At 43.2% G+C, this 21,301-nt stretch overlaps 1 protein-coding gene across 1 annotated transcript in view; it reads right to left on the reverse strand.

The window, feature by feature from the left end:
* Nucleotides 1–21,301, reverse strand: part of ACTN2 (actinin alpha 2) — a 369,946-nt gene that overhangs the window by 146,969 nt on the left and 201,676 nt on the right. The window contains exons 4-7 of the mRNA XM_086926858.1: nt 18,486–18,572; nt 11,592–11,679; nt 9,817–9,895; nt 362–443 (exon numbers count right to left, since the gene is read on the reverse strand). Of these exons, the coding sequence (XP_086782984.1) occupies nt 362–443; nt 9,817–9,895; nt 11,592–11,679; nt 18,486–18,572 (336 nt within the window). The remainder of the gene's footprint in view (nt 1–361; nt 444–9,816; nt 9,896–11,591; nt 11,680–18,485; nt 18,573–21,301) is intronic.

Below are 21,301 nucleotides of genomic sequence, written 5' to 3' on the forward strand. Positions count from 1 at the left end.
CTGCTTCCTCGTCCCATCTCTTTCTCTTGATGTGTGGATTGTGATTACATTTGAAAATGACAGTAAGACCTGTGGTCTATCTAAGGTGGACCGATGTCGTCCTGAACCTTCACAAGCGCCTGAGGTTTGTCTGTTCTGAATCTAAGATTATACTTACCACCACCAAGCGTGCTGGAGTAGCTGCAAAGTGACTAATCAGTGCTATAAACAACTCATTACATAAATAACTCAGGGAAGTGATAAAGTACTGCAGTATCACAGGACTGTAGAAGGCTAACTCAGGAATGTAGTAAAACCACAAATAATCATAATATTCATCACCTTCGTAATCAGAACTTCACTTCACACAGCAGAGTCCTACCTTCTGCATCTAACATCTTTGGAATATCGAGGTATTTTTCTGCAACGTTCATGGCGAGGTTTATGTTTCCTAGGGCATCCTCCTGCATGAAAGAAAGACGAGGAGGAGTTAACGCTTTGTGGACAATACGAGACTTCTCCAGGATGAAGGGATCACTGCCAGCAAGGAAATCACTGTAGCATCACCATGCAACACCAAAGATGGGCAGGCACAGGGAAAAGAATCAGCATATGCACAAGTGAAGGATTCAAAGAGACCTTGGCAGAATTTGCGTTAGTGTCTTGTTGTGATAACACCGCTAAGCGAGCACCATGCAGTCAAGCACTGGTATACACGCCAACTGTTTGGCTGTGGGACATGCATGTGAACGTTCAAATAGTCGTACTTAGTTTGAAAATATTTGTTCACACTGAAAGACGGGAACTATAAGGAAAATTTACCAAAAGTAGCTTAACACAACGTAGAAATAAGGCAAATGGAAAAAATTGTGCAGCGTTGTATCTTACAACATGTTGTGTGACAAGGCTATGTCACAGGCCACTCAAACGCTAATAATGCTTTGTTTGCATGACTATAAACACGATTTAGCATTGTTCAATGGTATTTGTACTCGCAGGACACCCTCCACTTCAAATCTCTTTGTGTGCACAACCACCAAAGGGCCAATCATGTAATGTTAATGCAAGAATTTTCATTCAACACGGAGATTAGAACAAGCAAAAACATGGTATAAAACAAAGTTCATAATGTTTTGAGACGCTAATAATTGTGTTGATTTGTTACAATGCCAAATAAAACCAAGCAATGACAAAGGCAATAGGGTTGGCCTTTGTTTAATGCGTGCACAAAGAGACACACAGCATCAATGCACACATTATCATGTAGATTACGCAAACATGTAAGTATACAGACAAAACAACACCCATTCAAACACCCTACTCACACAGACTAACGCTCCTACAGACACCCACACACACAGACCAACAGAAATACAGTGACCCATGCACATAGATAATTATAAAATGGTAGACACACAGGCAACACAAATATAGCCCTGTCAACTATACGCTACCAGTGCTTTAAATGGGAAGGTACTGTCCAGTAAAGTTCACCTGCACTTCTTTAGTTTATAAGGGAGAATACCTGCACTTCACAGCACTGCTGAAATACATTTAATGACAGAGTACCACCACTTCTCAGGAGAAAACAAGTACTGTGCATAGTGAGTAACACAACTTCTATGTTTCCATTTAAAGCTGTTTCCATGTCCCACTGCCAAAAGCCCAATTAAATACCAGTAATCTCCTTACTCTGAAGTTCCTTTCTCATTCCTGTACTGACATGCTGAGGTGAGACCATGTCCCTGAGATACTACATGACCCAGTATAAGAAGAAACCATTGTTCCCTACGGCATGTCTAGTGATGGGCCCTGGACCATTCTTTTAACCGGGGTGGGAGCCACAAGAGTAAGACAGACCAACATAACAACCAGCCAAATTCAAGTCTAACAGGGAGAGGGGCCTAGAAGTGAGGCAAGGTATATCAGTACTCAAGCAAGAATAAGGTACTGGAGTATTAAATATTACAAGTACGTAATCATGCCATTGGCTCGTCACATTCTTCCTCATCTCAACTCAGTCACAATGAGGCTACTGTAAATCTGCAAGCCATGCCTCAATGCAATCTTAGGAAATTTAGGGAACTCATATGCTAGAAGAGAAGGACGGAGGGCTTCAGGGCATCCACGCAAGCAAGGAGGAAAAGTTTCAGATCTATTTGCAAAATCCCAAACCTCAGAGAGAGTTCTGCAAAAGTCATGTGACAAAGAAGATATTATTGGAAATCAGAGTAAACAATCTGCTCAAGTGATGCACCCGAACAATGCTCATCCACTGAATGTGAACTACAAAAAGGGCTAGAATATGGCACTGTAACCAACTTCCTATCTGGAAAGTCACGTCAGTCAGATTCTGTCCTTCCTTGATTGTTGGTTGAAGTAGCCTTTTGACCATGCTGTCTGCACAAAAAAAGCCCCAACACAACCCAGAGTATAAAAGTAAAAGCAGTGGAGTGCCTGTTGCACAGCAGTCAACTCTCTCGAATTGGACGACTGGTGCTGTTTTGTGTCCGGCCAACGCCCCGGGGAACATGGATCCACGTGACTATCAAACCATAAATGATGGCATCTGTTGACAATGAGAACAAAAGTAAAGGAAAAGGATCGAAGAAAGCCCATGTGAAAATCACCAATACAGTGTGAACTAAGTCTCAGAGATAGTACAGAACTAGAGTCTCAAAGATGCGTGTCAAAGGACAACAATATTCTAGACGATAGTAGATTAAAGGCCTGAGGAGCAGGTAAGTCCAAGGAACCTGAAATGGTTTTCACAAATCTAGAAATTAGGAGGAAGTACCTAGTTTGGGGAGAGACCAAAAGCAGAGCCCCAACCGACTAGGTGGACTTAACCTCTGCACTTGACAATAGACTGGACAGATTTTATAAATCTGGCAGCCCTAGCTTGTGGCATAAACACAGCCCCCAGAAGGAATCGAAAATGTGCACCAATGACTTCCAGATGCTGTGGAGGCAGAAGGTAAGTCTTACTCGTGACCTAGAAAGGGCACCTTAAGAAGACCCATCTTCTGCATCCAAATCTCCCTTCCAGAAAAAACACATTGCTTTGGAACACCGCAGCCCAGCCAGTGGACATACATACAAACAAGCATTTGCAATGCAATCGGTCTCGCCTTTGAGACCTTATATGTATTTAGCTATGCAGCACATTAGCCTGGGTTCTGAAACAGCTACTGTTCTTTAACATGGAGGGAAAGTAAGCACCAAACTGCGTGACATGCTAGGTATGGGAACAAATGGAAAAAAATATTGCCTTTCAGCGAGAAATGGTATAGTCCAAAGCTCTGTTTTTAATATAAAATCAGGGCTTTCGGTGGTCATATCACAGAAAATACAAGATTTGAAAAAAATATTATTTGCCACCGGTGCTCGTTGAAGACGATTTCTATGGACTGGAATCTAGAGAATGTTAAAGTAATTCTGGTATTTTACTGACCTCTGCTGGTAGTTTTCTATCAAGAAACTTAAATAGATGCAGTTGCCAGAAAGAAAGAAAAAAAGTCCCTCAGCAGAAAGCAATTCTGGCATTTACTGACCTCTACTGGTCATTTTCTATCAAGGCAGTTAAATAGAGGCAGTTATAAAGCAGAAAGCAATTCTGATATTTTACTGACCTCTACTGGTCGTTTTCTATCAAGACAGTTAAATGGAGGCAGTTGAACAGAAAAAAAAGTCCCTAAGCGGAAGCAGACAAGTCCTAGGGATGATCTCCAGAGCCTACAGAGTACATACACATATAAGTATATACTAAAGTATATAAAAGAGATCTTGACTGCTCAACCTAAAAATAGGTGGTTTGCAGATCTGACCTTCTTTTATGCCTCTCACCTTTGTTAAAGGAAGACCTGCGGAGAGTCAGTAGATGGATGAGGGGAGGTAATGTTTTATGTTTGGCTTACATAATAGGATGTATAGGGTGGTGGTAGCGCCTGTTTTTGGCTCGAACAAGGCAGGGTAGGAGAATGTAATGCCACCTTTTTTTATCATAGAAATCACAAATGCATGCATATGTGCACACAGAGCAACCTTCCTTCAAACATCCATGTACACAAACACCAACACACCTACTGCCAGCCACACACGCAGACCAATAGGGCATCAGGAACCCACACACACAACACCACAATTCAAAGCGGTACACCGCCGGACACACAAATATAGACAGAAATAATATACAATATACACAAGGCTAATATCAAGTGTCATAATCTAGACCAGCATCCCACTAAAACTTTGGATGTGCCTTAAAGATAGCCTGCTTGCTTTCCTTGCCATGTGCTTGGTTTTTCTAACCACTGCATTTTAAACTCAGAGATGCAATCATCAAATATTATAATGCCATCATAAAATTCTAATAAATAGGATAACATCTTTGTTCTTCTAGTCTTTCGGCATGGTTTTGAATACAATATTATTTTCAAAATCATCAAGTTAAATGGAGAAAAAAACATCCTGAACAAAGCGCATTTCATTATTTGCTTTGAAATTTTGACGAATGCAACGACTATTCTGTCACGTTAGTGCTCCATCATTGCTTGATATTTCTATTTACATCATTTATAGACCGCATGGCGACCCGAAGGTAACCCAGCGCTCAGTAAGAGGTAGCATCCCAACCAAGCGGACAGAGACCCTCAAGGACAAAGGTATTTAAAGAGCCAGGTTTTAATCGCTTTCTGAAAGTGTAGCTTGTTTTCTATCATACGAATAGCTGGTGGTAAGGTGTTTCAAAGTTTTGCGACATTAAGAAGGAGCAACCACCTCTTTTCATTTTTAGGTTTCGCCTGTCGAAAGCTGCGCAAGCAGCGTTTCGCGCAGGTGAAATCTTTTGTCTAGAGTATGTGTGTGTAGTCCCGCCCCTCTGTTCCATTGGATAGCTCCATAAATGGAGGCTAGCCATTGGAACAGAGATCTGTCCGTCAATGCCGGAGCAGATTCGTGGGCGTTCCCGAGAATTTTAGGCTTTTGCCCACGTCATGCGGCTGTGGGCGTGTTTATTTATTTATTTTTTTTAAGCTTTGTTTTCGCCATTTCGGAAGTGTCCTTTGCAGGGGTAGGTTGCGCGATGTCCCGCTGTCCGTTCCCGCCCCCCTCCCGCTGTCCGTGTGCCCATGCTTAATGCTTGTTTTACTATAGCTTCCCATTTGAATACTCAGTCTCTCCACAACAGCGTTCCATCGCGCACATCTTTCCTTCTCAAAGGATCTGCTTTCAGTTTGTCTAATTTGGAGGCTGCACTGCACGTCGGTGGAACCTGTGTGTCCATTACTAGAGAGCAGCAAAATACGCCTTTGAGAGGGCGAAGCTCGCAATACATTGCGGTCTGCTTCCTGTGTCCCTGTATGTGTCTCTACGGCTCTACCTTACCCCGGATCCTAGAGGCACCACATTTGACTTTAGTCGAAACAGAGACCCCTGTTTTTTTCTGAACACATTCTGTTTCAAGGACTGTTTCTGCTCCATGAACATCTGTGGTACAGCCGAGCCTGCCCTTTCGAGCCCAGTGAGAGATTTGAGATTAGGCAAAATGTTTTAAAACCGTCAAGGACGCTGAAAATGCCCTGCTTTTGGAAGGCATGACTGTCGCCAGCCCGGGGGTGGTAAACAAACATTGACATTTGACCTTGGCGGGCTTTACTCGCTCTATTGAGTTGTATTTTCGTGTCCGGTTGGTTGCCAATATGTTGCTGCTCATTCCTTTGAAGGCTTGGCTGGTAGTAGTTGCTGTGGTGAGTGATATGTTGGCAAATGGCAGGTGCTAAGTTAGATTGATGTTGGTAGAAAGGTGTGTGGACAGCAGGCTTTGTTGGGTTTAATGACTGGGGGTAAGTAGGCAGCAGCTACATTTTCTGCTTCTGGGGTATGCAGGAAGATAGCTTGGCCTTCATACCTCAGTCTGAATAGGGTACATTGACCCTGACAAGATCTTTAGAGGGTAAATTAATGCAGAGTATATTTGATAAGGGATCACAGACTGGATTAAAGAACACAGGGCACAGTGTAAGGTATATTGGCTGTGATATATCAGTAGATTGATAGTGGGTACACAGACTATGGGTGCATGGGAGGCGGGGGTCACCAATGAAGATTATCTCGATGAGGTCTTTCTTAGGGACAGATATGCTATGCTAGTGAAGGGTGCATGTTCAGTGGCAGGTGTATTGGTCGAGATTTTTGTTGTCAGAGGTTGTGTTGTCTCAAGGTATGATAATCTAGGGCATTTTGATGAAGGAGAGTTCTCCAGTGGAGGTTACGCTGTCAGTCATTGGCACTGATTACAGTAGCAGAAGACAGAGTTTCTGAGGGTGCAGTGGGGTTTAGTATGCTTGCGTAGGGCATGTTGCAAAGGTTATGTTGGTGAAAGGTATGATGTCGTTGATCAGTGCATTGCCTGTGGATGCATTGATCATGGCTGTAAGGTGAAGAACATCCCTGGAGGCTGTGTTAGAGGTTTGATGTTATGTTTGTTAGTGGGTATTAACTCTCCCAACTCCCCGAAGCTACGCCCCTGCTAACTGGCGACGTTAACATAAGAGATAAAGTTTTGAAGAAGAATATGTTAATACACAAGTGAACATAAATGACCAGCATCAAGGCTTGTTTCGTTAGGATGTAACTCTGTTCGCTGTGCCACTTTTGCAGACGTTGGAGTGACCAGCACCTTTGTGAGGAGATAATGGGGCAGCAAAACAAATCTTAAGCGTGAACAACATCGAGGCCACGGGTGGAAACACACTCACTCACTCTCACACACAAACTCTCACACACACTCACTTGTTTTTGCAGCGAGATTGCTGACGTTTCTTTTATTTGCAATGTCAAGATTAGGGAGACTTTTTCAAGAATTGTTCTGTGGAAGAGACACAAGGGGGCGCTGTGCTTGCTTCCCTGCCCCCTGGCTGCGCTTGCTTCCCTGCCCCCTCGCTGCGCTTGCTTCCCTGCCCCCTGGCTGCACTTGCTTCCCTGCCCCCTGGCTGCGCTTGCTTCCCTGCCCCCTGGCTGCGCTTGCTTCCCTGCCCCCTGGCTGCGCTTGCTTCCCTGCCCCCTGGCTGTGCTTGCTTCCCTGCCCCCTCGCTAAGCTTGCTTCCCTGCCCCCTCGCTGTGCTTGCTTCCCTTCCCCCTCGCTGTGCTTGCTTCCCTGCCCTCTCGCTGTGCTTGCTTCCCTCCCCCCTCGCTGTGCTTGCTCTCCTAGGTGTGTGTGTGTGGCTGTGGGTGTGTGGCTCTGGGTGTGTGGGTGGGTGTGGCTCTGGGTGTGTGGATGTGTGTGGCTCTGGGTGTGTGTGTGTGGCTCTGGGTGTGTGTGTGTCTGGCTCTGGGTGTGTGTGTGTGGCTGGCTCTGGGTGTGTGTGTGTGTGTAGTAGTAATTGCTGTCTGCTGAGCTCGTCCAGTAGGGTACAATAGGTCTTACATTTGCGAGAGATTAAGCTTTTGGCAATGTAAATTACAATGCCATTTATTTATCTGTTTTCAAAACCAACACATAAATAAAAAATTTGTCATTTACAATGCCAATAGCTCTAACTTTTGGAAAGGCGAAACCGTTGCATTGTAAATGCTTGTTTTGATAATTGTGATCGAAACCAGATGTAAATTCGAGGTCTCTTTGGGGTATAGGGAGTGATCAGTTGTGGTTTACTGTGGGTATTTTCTCCTGTGTACCACATTTCAACTGTTACCCGAAGAGGAAGGTCGATGCAGTATATCAGTGCAGGTAAGAACATGAAACAGCCCAGTGTCCAACAGTAAAACAACACTGTAAAACTACGACTGCATTTGACAATAAAACCAACAAAGGTTAACATTCAAACTTCATCAACTAAAACAAAAACACACCCAAGCCACAAACAACTATACGGCATGGTGGAGCCATCAGCTGTGCCCTCAATGACAATTGCTGGCAAAGTGGCATGGGAAGGCTGTGTCGGACTTCAGGGCAAGCAACTCCCCTATGCCACTGATCCATATCTGGAGGGGCAACTTGGGTATGCCACCTCTTGTTCCAAATTATGAGTAGGGAGCATATGTAATCCTGCCGGCATTGGAAGTGATGCTTCGTAGAGAAGATTTGAGGTGGAGTTCTTAGACAAAAAGGTGAAACCGTGGTATGTTTTTTTATGATTTGACTATTGAAATTCAGCTGTCCTGATATTGCTTAAGGCCGCCTTTCACTCAGTGGGAATGAAGATCATCTGATATTATGATAGATAACCGGGGTAGAAATGTATTTCTTAAAGAGAAAACAATCTTAGATACTAAAGGTGCATTTAAAAACCCCTAAGGAATCTCAAGCGATGCTGTTAGCCTTTCAAGGTTTTAGGGTCCTACAGAGTGGAGAGATCTACACTTGGAAAGAAAAGTCACCAATCTTCGACTTTTAAATGCATACCCTGCATATTTAGGTGAGGCTCTGGTACAGGTAATGTGATAAACAGTTAAAGCTGCATGAAATGAATATCATAGGGAATAACCTCCATGTTAATGTCACTTCCTGTGACGTCACTTTGAGTGATGTCATAGGGGGCGGTTGTACGTTTCAGCTCAGCGCACCTACACAAATGTGCAAGTTGGCTCCTCTGACTTGGTTACTAGGCCGTCTAAATTGTGGGACAAAAACACTCTTCCACATGAATCGGCTCATTTATAAAAATCTACAGCAGTTTTCACTTAGTGCAGTTAGATGGAATACAGCAGTGAACAGTGACAGTATCCTTCAATTGGCGTGCATTAAATATGCTAGTCTGGTGTTAACCCTCACTGTCTCTGTTGACAGCTTTAGGGCCCAAACATGGCTTGTATGGGACCAAAAGACTCAGACAGAAGAAAAACGCACCACGCATCATTGTGGTCGCAGCATATACAAGTCACTTTGGCCCTGCACAGTGGCAAAGTTGTACAGTATCCAATCCCTTAGGGAGCTCACACTCAAACCAAGGCCTTTTTATTTCCAAGTGTTGGCCAGCCTAACCGAGATTTCAGGAGTGCCTCATAAAATTTTGCAGGAGCCCCTATCATGCTGAGTTATGCAACTAGTGACGCTTTCCCTGAAAGAGATGGTAAGCAAAACTAAAGTTATGGTCAGTGAATTAAACAGAACTCTTGACACAGAAAGAATATCTTTGAGTTGCCACTTCAAGTGACTGGACGAAGTGGCGTAACACAGACCACTTCTGCTTCGCAACTGCCCCCTGCCTGGTGTAAAAAGGAAGTAAGCATGGAAAGAAGCATAGTGGAAACAATCATCGCAAACCTTTCATAAATTACTCCACAGTTACAGAGCATGCATACAGATTCCCATTTGCTAAGGGACTCAATCATTTTGACTGGCTGGAGAAGCACTGATCAATTCAGTCATACCCATAACTTACATTCTACTACGTCTACAAATACTGTCTCATAATTTGCTATAACGTGCTTTTTGGCAATATTTGGTCAGTGCTACAAGATGGTTTCCTATCGAGCATGCCTTTGCAGTCTTCCATAAGTTCGGTCTTGGGTGCAATGTGAAATCACAAAATAAGGATATCCAATCAGACCACAAATACATGCAGTTATGTATGTTCATGCTGATTTTATGAAACTGTAGGATAAAGCCTCCTGGAATGGAAATAGCTTTCATGATTGAAGCAGAAATCATCCAGATGCTTGACCTCAGTCACAAGCTTCCAGCAGAGGCAGGAAACGAGCATGCCTGGACTGTATTATTTGAAAACTGGGCATGCATGGTCATCAAGTGTTTGTGAGGTCCCCCCTTTGGCGTAACATGCAGGAGAAAGCATCAGATTACAGCAGACATCCATGCTGTCAGACGGGGAGGATGACCTTGTTGAGTTTGGAGTAGTCTATGAGATCTGGTCGGTGTCTGTGAATAAGTGCGCATAGTCCAAGGCCGTCTTTCCAGCTTTTCAAAAATGAAAGATATAAAGGGCAAAGCAAGTTAAAATTTCATGACAATTAGCACTGTAAATTTTTGATTGGTCACATGATGTTATGATTATCTAGGGCCCCTTCTGAGCAATGACCTCCCACAATCAATCAGACAAGAAGCCCACCATCACAATTTTTGTGAAACAACCACATGTACACCTTCTTCCACTCCACTGCTAACTAGCCCCTTCATGGGAGCATGGTGCTGACCAGAAATTTTCTATAGATTGGGATATGGTTGTTTTATGGCCACACACCCCACAATATCAGATTATCAAATGCTCAAAATCAAAATGCAATACAGTAGTTACCTTTATGGGGTATGTAGTAGGTAGGTGCTCCCTCTGTCTCGGGTGGAGCCATAACTTCTACTTACCCACTAAGGGAAAAGTCTGCATTTTGAGGCATGTTGGGACTGCTGAAGTACATGAACATGTGACACTCAAGTACCTGGGACAAACTGGGCAGAGGGTGATGCCCATGACTGTCCAATGAAGTCACAATAGGGATAGTGCTGACCATACCATTATGTCCTTTTTCGGCCATCCCGGTTATCTTTTCGACCGTGTTGGCTGCCACGCGTGACACCTTCCTTATGCACATCCTCCTACCTCCCATGAGCTCCTCATTGGATTACAAAATTTCAAGGAAAGGTTTTAGAATACAGAGTGTCTGGTCTTCAATAGAAAAATCAGTACCATTCTGGATATCACTGCTTTAGGAAGGCTTCCCTTATTTGACTTTTGCTTCAAGTGAAAGTGTTTTACTTTAATGTATATAAGTAAGATGGCTTATGTAGCTGCCAACACTTCTGCACTTCAGAAAGGAGCTGAAGACCCGCCACTTCATAGACACAACATCTCCAATCATTGTAATTCACCACACATATAATTGCGACTCAAAAAGTCCACCAAAACAGGGACATCACAAGAATTATTTAGAGCATTTTTTAAAATAATGTGTGCATATTTCTTATTAAGGCCGTGGTCCTTTTTTGTGAACTGATTACCTTCAACAAATAAAGCAGGAACAGGCAGCAGGGGAGAACAAGACGTGCAGCAGTCAGCAGAACCATTACAGCAGTAAAGGCACAATGGGGCAGCTTTTGATTTCCTGTTGGTGGAGAGTGAAAGGAATGCTTCCTTTTACTTTGCACGTTTCTGCTGTGACACACTGCACTTCCTTTTCTCCTCCGTTGTCACTTCCTGTTTCAAAGTTAACAACATTGAGGACAGCCTAAGTAGAAAAAAGTCTTACAAATTGTTTAAAAGAAAAAGAGCTTTGGAATGAAAAGCGTGTCGGACGTCAAGTCAATAATCGTAGGGAAACATTTTTGAGAAGATCCATGTCTCGTTTATCTACAACACACATTTAACCAGATTTTAAAGTATAATTTACTAAAATATGTTTTACTTTAATGACTATAGCAGACATTCTTCATACACATGGGCCTCAATATTTTGTAGTTTTTGAGTAATACTGCTGTAAAGTCACAGGTTCGTTCTACTACTAAGAGAAGATCAAGGACATAACATCCTTTCCCTCATGCATCAAAATGGCACAAGGAATGTAATCATGATGATTTAGAAAAGACTATGGCCAAAGTTCAGACGTTATTCGTCTAACATTAAAATGTACAGTTATAGTCTCATTCAAAACACATTACTCACCTAAGATGGAAGTTCTGAATGTTCACATTTCGGTAGGGAGCTGTTTTCCTTTGACACCAGAGCAGCAAGCCCTCTTTGGCGGATGTCTCTGTCAAAGGTGAAAGAAAGAAACAAACCGATGTGGGCATTTCTTTCTAGTTATCATTTACAATACAATGCATATCAACATCGAAAACATGATCCACTGCTTTCGATGGTAGTATTTGGGCTTCATTGTTAGGATCTGGGTAAGAGAAAGGAAAGGCAAGAATCTTCAATACGAATTAAGTTCCTCTTCCTAAATGCACTGAAAATTGGCGATAATTAAAGAACATTTTGCAAAACAGTGGGAAAAGGACAGATACAAAGAGTTAGTGGCTTCATTGACAACCTACTCGTAATCAAAAAGGGTCCACCTCAAAGAGGGTTAGTGTGTATCCTGTTGACTTTGGAATACACACACTTGATTAAAATACCCCTCACACACCAAAAGGGCCCTTGGTATCATGCTTCATCATCGGGGTCTTCCCGCCCGGCTGCCGGACAGGGCAGTGCTGCGACAAGCGACTACGCTGGAGCACCTTTTTAAATTGTGGGTGCTATGTGAGTGAATGGAGTGAGTGTCAGTGGGGTCAGGGGTGATAGAGAAGTGATGTTAAAATATACCTGGCCTAGTGATACAAAAACTATTTAATAAACACTGGCTGGTATTATTAAAAAAATGTGGTGTCGGAAAGGGTAAGCGGGTTTATGGGCTTACTTTCCTGTGTGGGTCGACATGTTTCGGGGCGGCATGCCCCTTCGTCAGGACCGGAGTAAGAGATCCCCCTGTCACTCACTAGTGTGTCGCCACAATGGGTCTATTTACAGAAAGGTGAAAAAAGGATCAATGTGTATGTATATATACTTTATATTTTAATACACATCCCTTGCTAAACAATAAGATACTCATGTAGTATGCCTGAAAAGACAAGAGCACGGTATTACTAATGCGCGGATCCCAAGGCGCTATTTTTAAAATACCTGTAAGAAAAAGGACAGACATACATGTAGCAGTGGTCCAGCCCTAGAAAACCCAGGGAGGAATCCATAGTTTTACATAGATTATCACACACACAAACTAAACTCACGCACTATATACATATATAATACAGATGGATTGCCTGGATAGTCTGTACTTATTTTCAATACATACTTATTATGGTGAGGAACAGTGCCTCATGGGCCAACACTAGATCGAAGGGTATTTTAGGGGTCCAACTGCAGGTGGGACAAAAATAAAACAGAAAGGCATATGTAGAGGATTTGGTCTTAGTATTCTGATGGTAAGTATCCTAGAGTTATATTGGTAGCATCCCATATGCCACTGTCTACTTGTTCTCCCTTGCCGGCTATGCCATACTTACTCAACCCCCAGCGTCGTTGTGCTTCCTCCTCCGTCCGTGGCCTCCGTGGTAATGAGGATGGAGGCAGGGGCGGGTGTTTATATAGCTGCAGTAATTGGTAAATTGGGGTTGGTCTGATTGTTGAGGGGTCGATGATTCTTGACACCGGTGCTCAAAAAATATTGCGCCGAGGTCCAGCTACTGCGGTAGCCATTGTCAACTGGTCACCGATGCTGGTTCGACAAGGGGCAAGAGAGTGGGTTTTGAAATGCCCCGTGATATTGTTGCTACAAAAGGCATTGTTTCCAAAAATTAAGGAAGTCAGAAAGATAAGTATTCTAACTGGGTGCGGCCGCTAATTGAAGCGGAGGAGTGTTCCTGGGACGCGTATGCGTATAACGCAGATTCGAATGCGCATGCGCGGAGGAATGGGTACGACCCCGCGCATGCGCGATCTGCCTGGAAACGCCGCGGTGCCGGGCGAGGTGTACTCGCCTTTCGGAACGCTCGGTATGGAGAATGGGACGCCACACATCCTGATGCAAGTCATGCACAGGGTGTGGTGTAAAGCGACCTAGTAAACCAATAAAAAATTAATATTTTATGCTAGGCATGATGTTGGAATAATTTAGGTTTTGCTGAAAAACAATGGGGGAACAACTGAATAGGCACTTGTAGACTACTAATACAGTTTTTTGTGCTGCAATTCTCATCCAGACACAGATAGTGACAACTGATTGGACATGTGTCACATGGTCTCATCATACAGTTTTATAAAAAAAGTTTTTTTTTGCAGCAGTTCTATACCAAAACACAGACAGTGACAACTGAATAGGTAACTATCTTTTCATAATGCTGGTCAGGAATTTAGATGGGACCAAGGTATATCGTCATTTAGGCCGGTATGATGTGTACCGAGCCGATGCACCCAGCGTTGTTCTTTTGTTAGTAGGTTTTTGTCATTCTTGAAGACTTCGATGATTGTCCATTTCAGATCATGAATGCTGTGGCCCTTGGTGACATAATGTGTGGCCATTTTTGTCGTGGTATTTTTGCAGCGCACATTGCTGCGATGTTCATTCATACGGATTTTCACAGGTCTGCTTGTCATCCCTATATATTCTTTATTACAGGGACAAGTGATTAAATAGACCACGTTGCGACTATTACAATTCGTAAAATCTGAAAGATATACTGGTCCACAAAAGGCCGAGAAACACAGAGTCCAACGCCCCTACCAGACTTTCTGAAATAGGAGGCCTATTGTCAATACACGCAAAAAAGCCGCACTATCACTTTCTCCAACCAAACCACATGGGAACAACGCGCCTTTACGAATTGTAATAGTCGCAACGTGGTCTATTTAATCACTTGTCCCTGTAATAAAGAATATATAGGGATGACAAGCAGACCTGTGAAAATCCGTATGAATGAACATCGCAGCAATGTGCGCTGCAAAAAAACCACGACAAAAATGGCTACACATTATGTCACCAAGGGCCACAGCATTCATGATCTGAAATGGACAATCATCGAAGTCTTCAAGAATGACAAAAACCTACTAACAAAAGAACAACGCTGGGTGCATCGGCTAGGTACACATCATACCGGCCTAAATGACGATATACCTTGGTCCCATCTAAATTCCTGACCAGCATTATGAAAAGATAGTTACCTATTCAGTTGTCACTGTCTGTGTTTTGGTATAGAACTGCTGCAAAAAAACCCTTTTTTTATAAAACTGTATGATGAGACCATGTGACACATGCCCAATCAGTTGTCACTATCTGTGTCTGGATTAGAATTGCAGCACAAAAAACTGTATTAGTAGTCTACAAGTGCCTATTCAGTTGTTCCCCCATTTTCTTCAGCAAAACCTAAATTATTCCAACATCATGCCTAGCATAAAATATTAATTTGTTATTGGTTTACTAGGTCGCTTTACACCACACCCTGTGCATGACTTGCCTCAGGATGTGTGGCGTCCCATTCTCCATACCGAGCGTTCCGAAAGGCGAGTACACCTCGCCCGGCACCGCGGCGTTTCCAGGCAGATCGCGCATGCGCGGAGTCGTACCCATTCCTCCGCGCATGCACATACGAATCTGCGTTATACGCATACGCGTCCCAGGAACACTCCTCCGCTTCAATTAGCGGCCGCACCCAGTTAGAATACTTATCTTTCTGACTTCCTTAATTTTTGGAAACAATGCCTTTTGTAGCAACAATATCACGGGGCATTTCAAAACCCACTCTCTTGCCCCTTGTCGAACCAGCGTCGGTGACCAGTTGACAATGGCTACCGCAGTAGCCGGACCTCGGCGCAATATTTTTTGAGCACAGGTGTCCAGAATCATCGACCCCTCAACAATCAGACCAACCCCAATTTACCAATTACTGCAGCTATATAAACACCCGCCCCTGCCTCCATCCTCATTACCACGGAGGCCACGGACGGAGAAGGAAGCACAACGAGGCTGGGGGTTGAGTAAGTATGGCATAGCCGGCAAGGGAGAACAAGTAGACAGTGGCATATGGGATGCTACCAATATAACTCTAGGATACTTACCATCAGAATACTAAGACCAAATCCTCTACATATGCCTTTCTGTTTTATTTTTGTCCCACCTGCAGTTGGACCCCTAAAATACCCTTCGATCTAGTGTTGGCCCATGAGGCACTGTTCCTCACCATAATAAGTATGTATTGAAAATAAGTACAGACTATCCAGCCAATCCATCTGTATTATATATGTATATAGTGTGTGAGTTTAGTTTGTGTGTGTGATTATCAATGTAAAACTATGGATTCCTCCCTGGGTTTCCTAGGGCTGGACCACTGCTACATGTATGTCTGTCCTTTTTCTTACAAGTATTTTAAAAATAGCGCCTTGGGATCCGCGCATTATTAATACCGTGCTCTTGTCTTTTCAGGCATACTACATGAGTATCTTATTGTTTAGCAAGGGATGTGTATTAAAATATAAAGTATATATACATACACATTGATCCTTTTTTTCACCTTTCTGTAAATAGACCCATTGTGGCGACACACTAGTGAGTGACAGGGGGATCTCTTACCCTGGTCCTGACGAAGGGGCATGTCGCCCCGAAACATGTCGACCCACACAGGAAAGTAAGCCCATAAACCCGCTTACCCTTTCCGACACCACATTCACGCCGCCGTCTTGATAACCAATGTGCATGCGGGGCGGCCGCGCATGCGCATTGTTTATCAAGACGGCGGCGTGAACGAGCAGAGGGAGCCCCGGGACGAGGCGGACAAGGTAAGTGCCTTTTATTTATTTTTTATGTGCCCATTTACTAAATTAGGTATGTTCGGGAGGGCGGGAGGGAGGCGGGTGGCGGGCAACTTCGCTACGCCCAAGGAGTGGGCGTAGTGTTGCCTGCTTCGCCTACTTTGCAAAGGGCGAAGTAGGCAACACTACGCCCACTTCGTGGGCGTAGTGAAGTCATTCGCCCAGGGTTAATTTTTTCCTTTTTTTTGTTTTTTTTGCTATAAACCTTTGCATGATTTATTTATTTATTTATTTTGCCAGAAGCCTTTGCGGGAGTGTACTCAACAACTTCCCAAAGTTTCATGGCGATCGGATGAATGGTGTAGTAATGCATAAAGGACAAACAGACAGACATACATTCGTTTTTATATATATAGATATATGTGTGTGTGTGTGTGTATATATATATATATATATATATATGGTTGGGGCCATGGGGGGATCCCCAAGGCCCTAGCTGGCGCCCCCTCATTCAGTAGAAGCTGGCACTGTTCCGCCCACAGGGAGCTAGGAGCAATATTCAGATCTGTTTCCCTGCCAGCATTACTACTGGCAGGAAAATAGATCTGTAGTCTGCTCCCAGCTGGCGGGAGCATTTTCAAACCTCCCGCCAGCTGGGAGCGGACTTCATGTTTTCTCTTGCTTGGCAGGAGCTTTAAAATTGCTCCCACCAAACTAGTGCAAAAACAGGTTTTCCTGCCCTTGCAGCCCCCCCCCCCCTCCCTTTTGTTATTGTGGCCGGTCCCAGGGTGAAGGAGTCTCCGGGACCAAAATTGTCCTGGGGAGGGGGGCTGCATGTCCCCTCCCCCCTTTTAACTTTGGCTGGGCCCGGGAGGATGGGGTCTCTGGGCCGAATTTGGCCTCGAAGGGGGGCTGCGGGCCTCCCACCTACTTTTAATAAGGCTGGGTGCCCCAGGGACGAAATCGACCAGGGGAGGGTGGCCATGTTCGCTCCCTCCCCTGTAAAAATATAAACAATCCCGGACCTGACCCACCCAGGGGACTAAAAAAACAAGCGTGGGAGACAGCGCTTTATTTTTTACTATACCACAAATCTTCTGTGAATTCATTGCGATTGGTTTTTAAAAAAAACTTTTTGGCTCAAGCGGGCTCCCTGTGTGACTCCCCCACCAAGCCAGGGAAGGAGGTCTTCAACATTTTTGTAGAGTGTATCTCTCATGAAGGCTCTCAACTGAGAATGGCTCCCTAGGATGAGTTTCTTGGATAAATGATGACGTAAGTATTATTAATAACAATTACTGACATCAGTAGCTATCATTACTAAATTATTGACCATCTCAATAATTTTGTTCTACATAACCTGGTAGAGAAAATCTACGAAGTCAGTGGGTGTAATCTCTCCTTAGACACTGATGAATTGAAACTAGAAAAGAATAAATACAATTATAATTTCAAATATGGGCCAGATGTACCAACAGACAGGTGGCAAATTGTAAGTGCAAACTGGTTGCATAACAAAGCACCCTTTTGCAGGGGGTCACAGAACAACATACCTAATGCAAGTTAATTAGGCACAGGCGCGCAACACCCATTGGACTCTCCGGGCTTCAGCCCCCCCGTCGTGTGTGGCAGCCCGGGATGAGACAGATCCCGGGCACACACACAGCCACAGCCGAACGTTTCACAGGTCTTTAAAGGACCATTTGAATGTTAATTAGGCCTTGCAGTTGTTTCACCCCTTTTAAGAGCCCCTGCAGCTCCACTCTGCCTACTGATTAAAGGTTCAGCCCCCCCCGAAATTTTTTCTTAGCCCCCCCCGAAATTTGGCTCTAGTTGCACCTCTGATTAGGCAGATATCTATTTGTGAGCCCTTGTCATTGGCTGTCAATGCAGGGATAATAGCCTTTGCAGGGAATGGCGACCTCTATCTCTGCGTTCACATTCCCAAACACAAACAGGTACTGCTTCAAAAAAGGTTTCCTGCCTGGGAGGACACAGTGGGGAGAAGGCAGTGCTCCTCTGGGCAACTGCCTGTCACTCCTGCCCCTACAGCCGCCTGTCATTGTTCCTAAAAGAAAAGGGCTTTAATATGCGGCCAAACACTATTTTGTCGTGACAAATCATGTGATTTTGCAAACCACATGGCCTATAACCTCAAAATGGTTTCATACATCTGGTCCTTAGTCCTTTGTTGCAACCTATCAGTTTAAATTTGAGTAGCACAGCAAGGATGACATGACATAGCAGAAAGCCAGAACTAAATTATCCTACCTTCAACTGATATATCCTGAATTGCAAATCGGAGGATAATTGTCCAGATCATTCCAAGGGTCATTTTCGCATTGCCATCCACGATTTCTGCAGGAAGGAAGAACATGGCAGCTATGACATGCAATGAATTAGCCAGATTTATTATGCAAATTCAAACTTCTGCAATGATCTCGGCTTTTGGGCTATGGCCGTTTGATCCCATTGTTTATTGCTCCTCCAACTCCAGTAGCCTCGAGTCCATTTTGGAACAATTTTAAAAACCTTACTTTCATCTGTAAACTTCTCACTGGTTTCCCTCCACTTATCTTTATATATATTTGATTAACAGCTAAACGTCTAGGCGAACACTTCCTTCAGCTAATAAAGTATCAAGTTCTAAATTCTCCTTTATACACTTCTACATTAGAACCGTAGTGTTCTGCGAAAACTAACATTAAACTAAAGTCACATTTAATTGGATTCAGTGATCCAAGCAATACAAAGGTAGTTAATGGCCTGCCTCTTGTACAGACGTGTGGTAAGTATAATCCTGTGAAAAGCAGCAGCACATAGTTTGCACCACAATGTCAATCCGACTAGCGGGTTCTCTGACTGAAGAACTATTAGGGCCATATGTATCATTCAAATTCGCATTCGCAAAGGCCGAAATATGCAGAATTTCGGCCTTTGCGAATGCGAATTTGCTAAATGGGATGTATGATTGAAAATCCCGTGCAAAATAAGGAATCGCAAATTTTGCGATTCCTTAAATGCAATGTATGAAGTTAAAAAAAAATCGCAAATTGTCCCTAAGGAATCGCAAATTACCACCAACTTCAAGTTGGTGGTAATTTGCGTTTTTCTTGAAAAATGCCAATTTTTGCATTTTTCTAAGTGCCATGTAACGCTCATACATGCCCTTATGTGCACCACATGTGCACCCATACTTATTTCAGGGGTGCAACAGGGTGTCCTTTGGACACCCCTGAAATTATTCTCAATTTGCGATTAGCAAATTGCGAATCGCAAATTGAGAAAAAATTCCCATTCCTTCCTATGGGCCTCCTGGCCCATAGAAATGAATGGAAAAGTATTCCTTAATTGCGAATTCGCAATTTGCGAATTCGCAATTAAGGAATATCAAGAAATCGCTAAATAAATGCGTTTTTCTTGATACATACCATTTTGCGATTCTGAAATAGCGATTTCTTAAAAATCGCTATTACAGAATCGCAAATTAGTTCCTTGATACATATGGCCCCTAGTGACATGCTGTAGCATGACAATGGGAATCCATTTGATGGAGTATCACCCGATGAGAGTCATACTAATGGGGGAAGTCGCGTTACCATTGGTATTCAAGAGATTACACTTATATCCTTCTGTAAATCAAGGCCTGTGAGTTGTCCTAGAAAAGAGTATTTTAAGGTTAATTGAGTTAATTTAATGTATTACTATGGAAACTTACCACATGCATTTGATAGAAAATGCACCATCTAACAGCCATTGTGTTATAATGTATTGTTGACTTCCAATCCAATCTTCTCTAGTAAAATTAGACACTGGGTATTATTGATAAATAGGGCAAAATAATCTGGATCATAAATATACACAAGAGTTGCCAGCATAACCAAATCTAAGCTATGCATAAAATGCATAGATAATTCTTCAGAGTGGACATGTTGGAGTAATGCATGCTTAGATAAAAAGCTGCCTTAGTCATGTCTAAATCTGTTTATTATGAAAGGTGCTACATGTGTTATTTTTGGCAATATGAGTAATATTTCTTTTTTGTGCTTTGTCGTTACCCTCCCTGGGGAAGCCTCCTTCTTCTTTTCTTAGGGTTATCTTCTTAACCCTTAGTAACACCTTGACTCTTGACTATTGACCTGTGTGTGTTTAAAATTATTGCAACGCCTTACACCATTATTCTACCATTATTCTACCGCTCCTGAGACTCTAAAAAGATTTCTTCGTTAACTTATTGGTTCTTCCGACAGGATTTTTTCTCGCATTAGTTCAATAAGAGATTTAACTTCCTCTGGGTCTCTTATGTTTCTCATTTTGTTTCGCCACATTATCCTTAGTGACGGAGGAAACTTCATCTGTACCGTTGCGCTGAGTTGTTGCAGTTCTGGTATTAGATTTCCTAGCTCCCATTGCCTGTTTTGGGAGGCCTTCGACATGTCAGATCAGATTCTGAAGGTCCAGTTATCTTTGTTGAAGTTTCCCTTTTTCAATGCCTCTCCCAGAATTTTTTCCTTTAATACGTAGGTTTTGAAGTTGATAAGTATATTCCTAGGTGTTTTTCTTTCTTTGTTTTTACCAAATGGATCTCTATGTGCTCTTTGTATATCTTCCTCGAGCAGTGCTTTGTCAGTCCATGGAAAGTGTTCTGATAGAAGTTCCACCACATATTTCTTAATGTCTGATCCTTCCTGGTTTTCTGGTACATTTAATATCCTTATATTATTTTTCCTGGCTTGATTTTCAAGCGACTCCATCTTCTCATTCATTATTTTGCTCTCCTGTCTCAAGGAATTTATCTCCTTCTGATTCTTTTCCACCTTTTTGTTCAGAGCGCCAACTTCACTCTCCACAGCCGTCACTCTGTCCCCCAGTGCATTAAGCTTGTTGTCCAGCTTCTCACACACTTCCTGAATTTTGGCCTGCTTGGCCTCTGATATGGTAAATTTTTCTCGCATCTCCGTCCATATCCTTTCAAGAAATTCATCTGTGTGGTTTTTAGGAATAAAATCTCCCGTTTTTTGCAACTCAGGCACTCCATCTTCGTCATCTGTTATCTCCCCCCTTATTTCTGCGGCCACGGTGTCTTT

This window comes from Lissotriton vulgaris, chromosome 6 (assembly GCF_964263255.1).
Source record: "Lissotriton vulgaris chromosome 6, aLisVul1.2, whole genome shotgun sequence".
In the NCBI taxonomy this organism is placed as follows: domain Eukaryota; kingdom Metazoa; phylum Chordata; class Amphibia; order Caudata; family Salamandridae; genus Lissotriton; species Lissotriton vulgaris.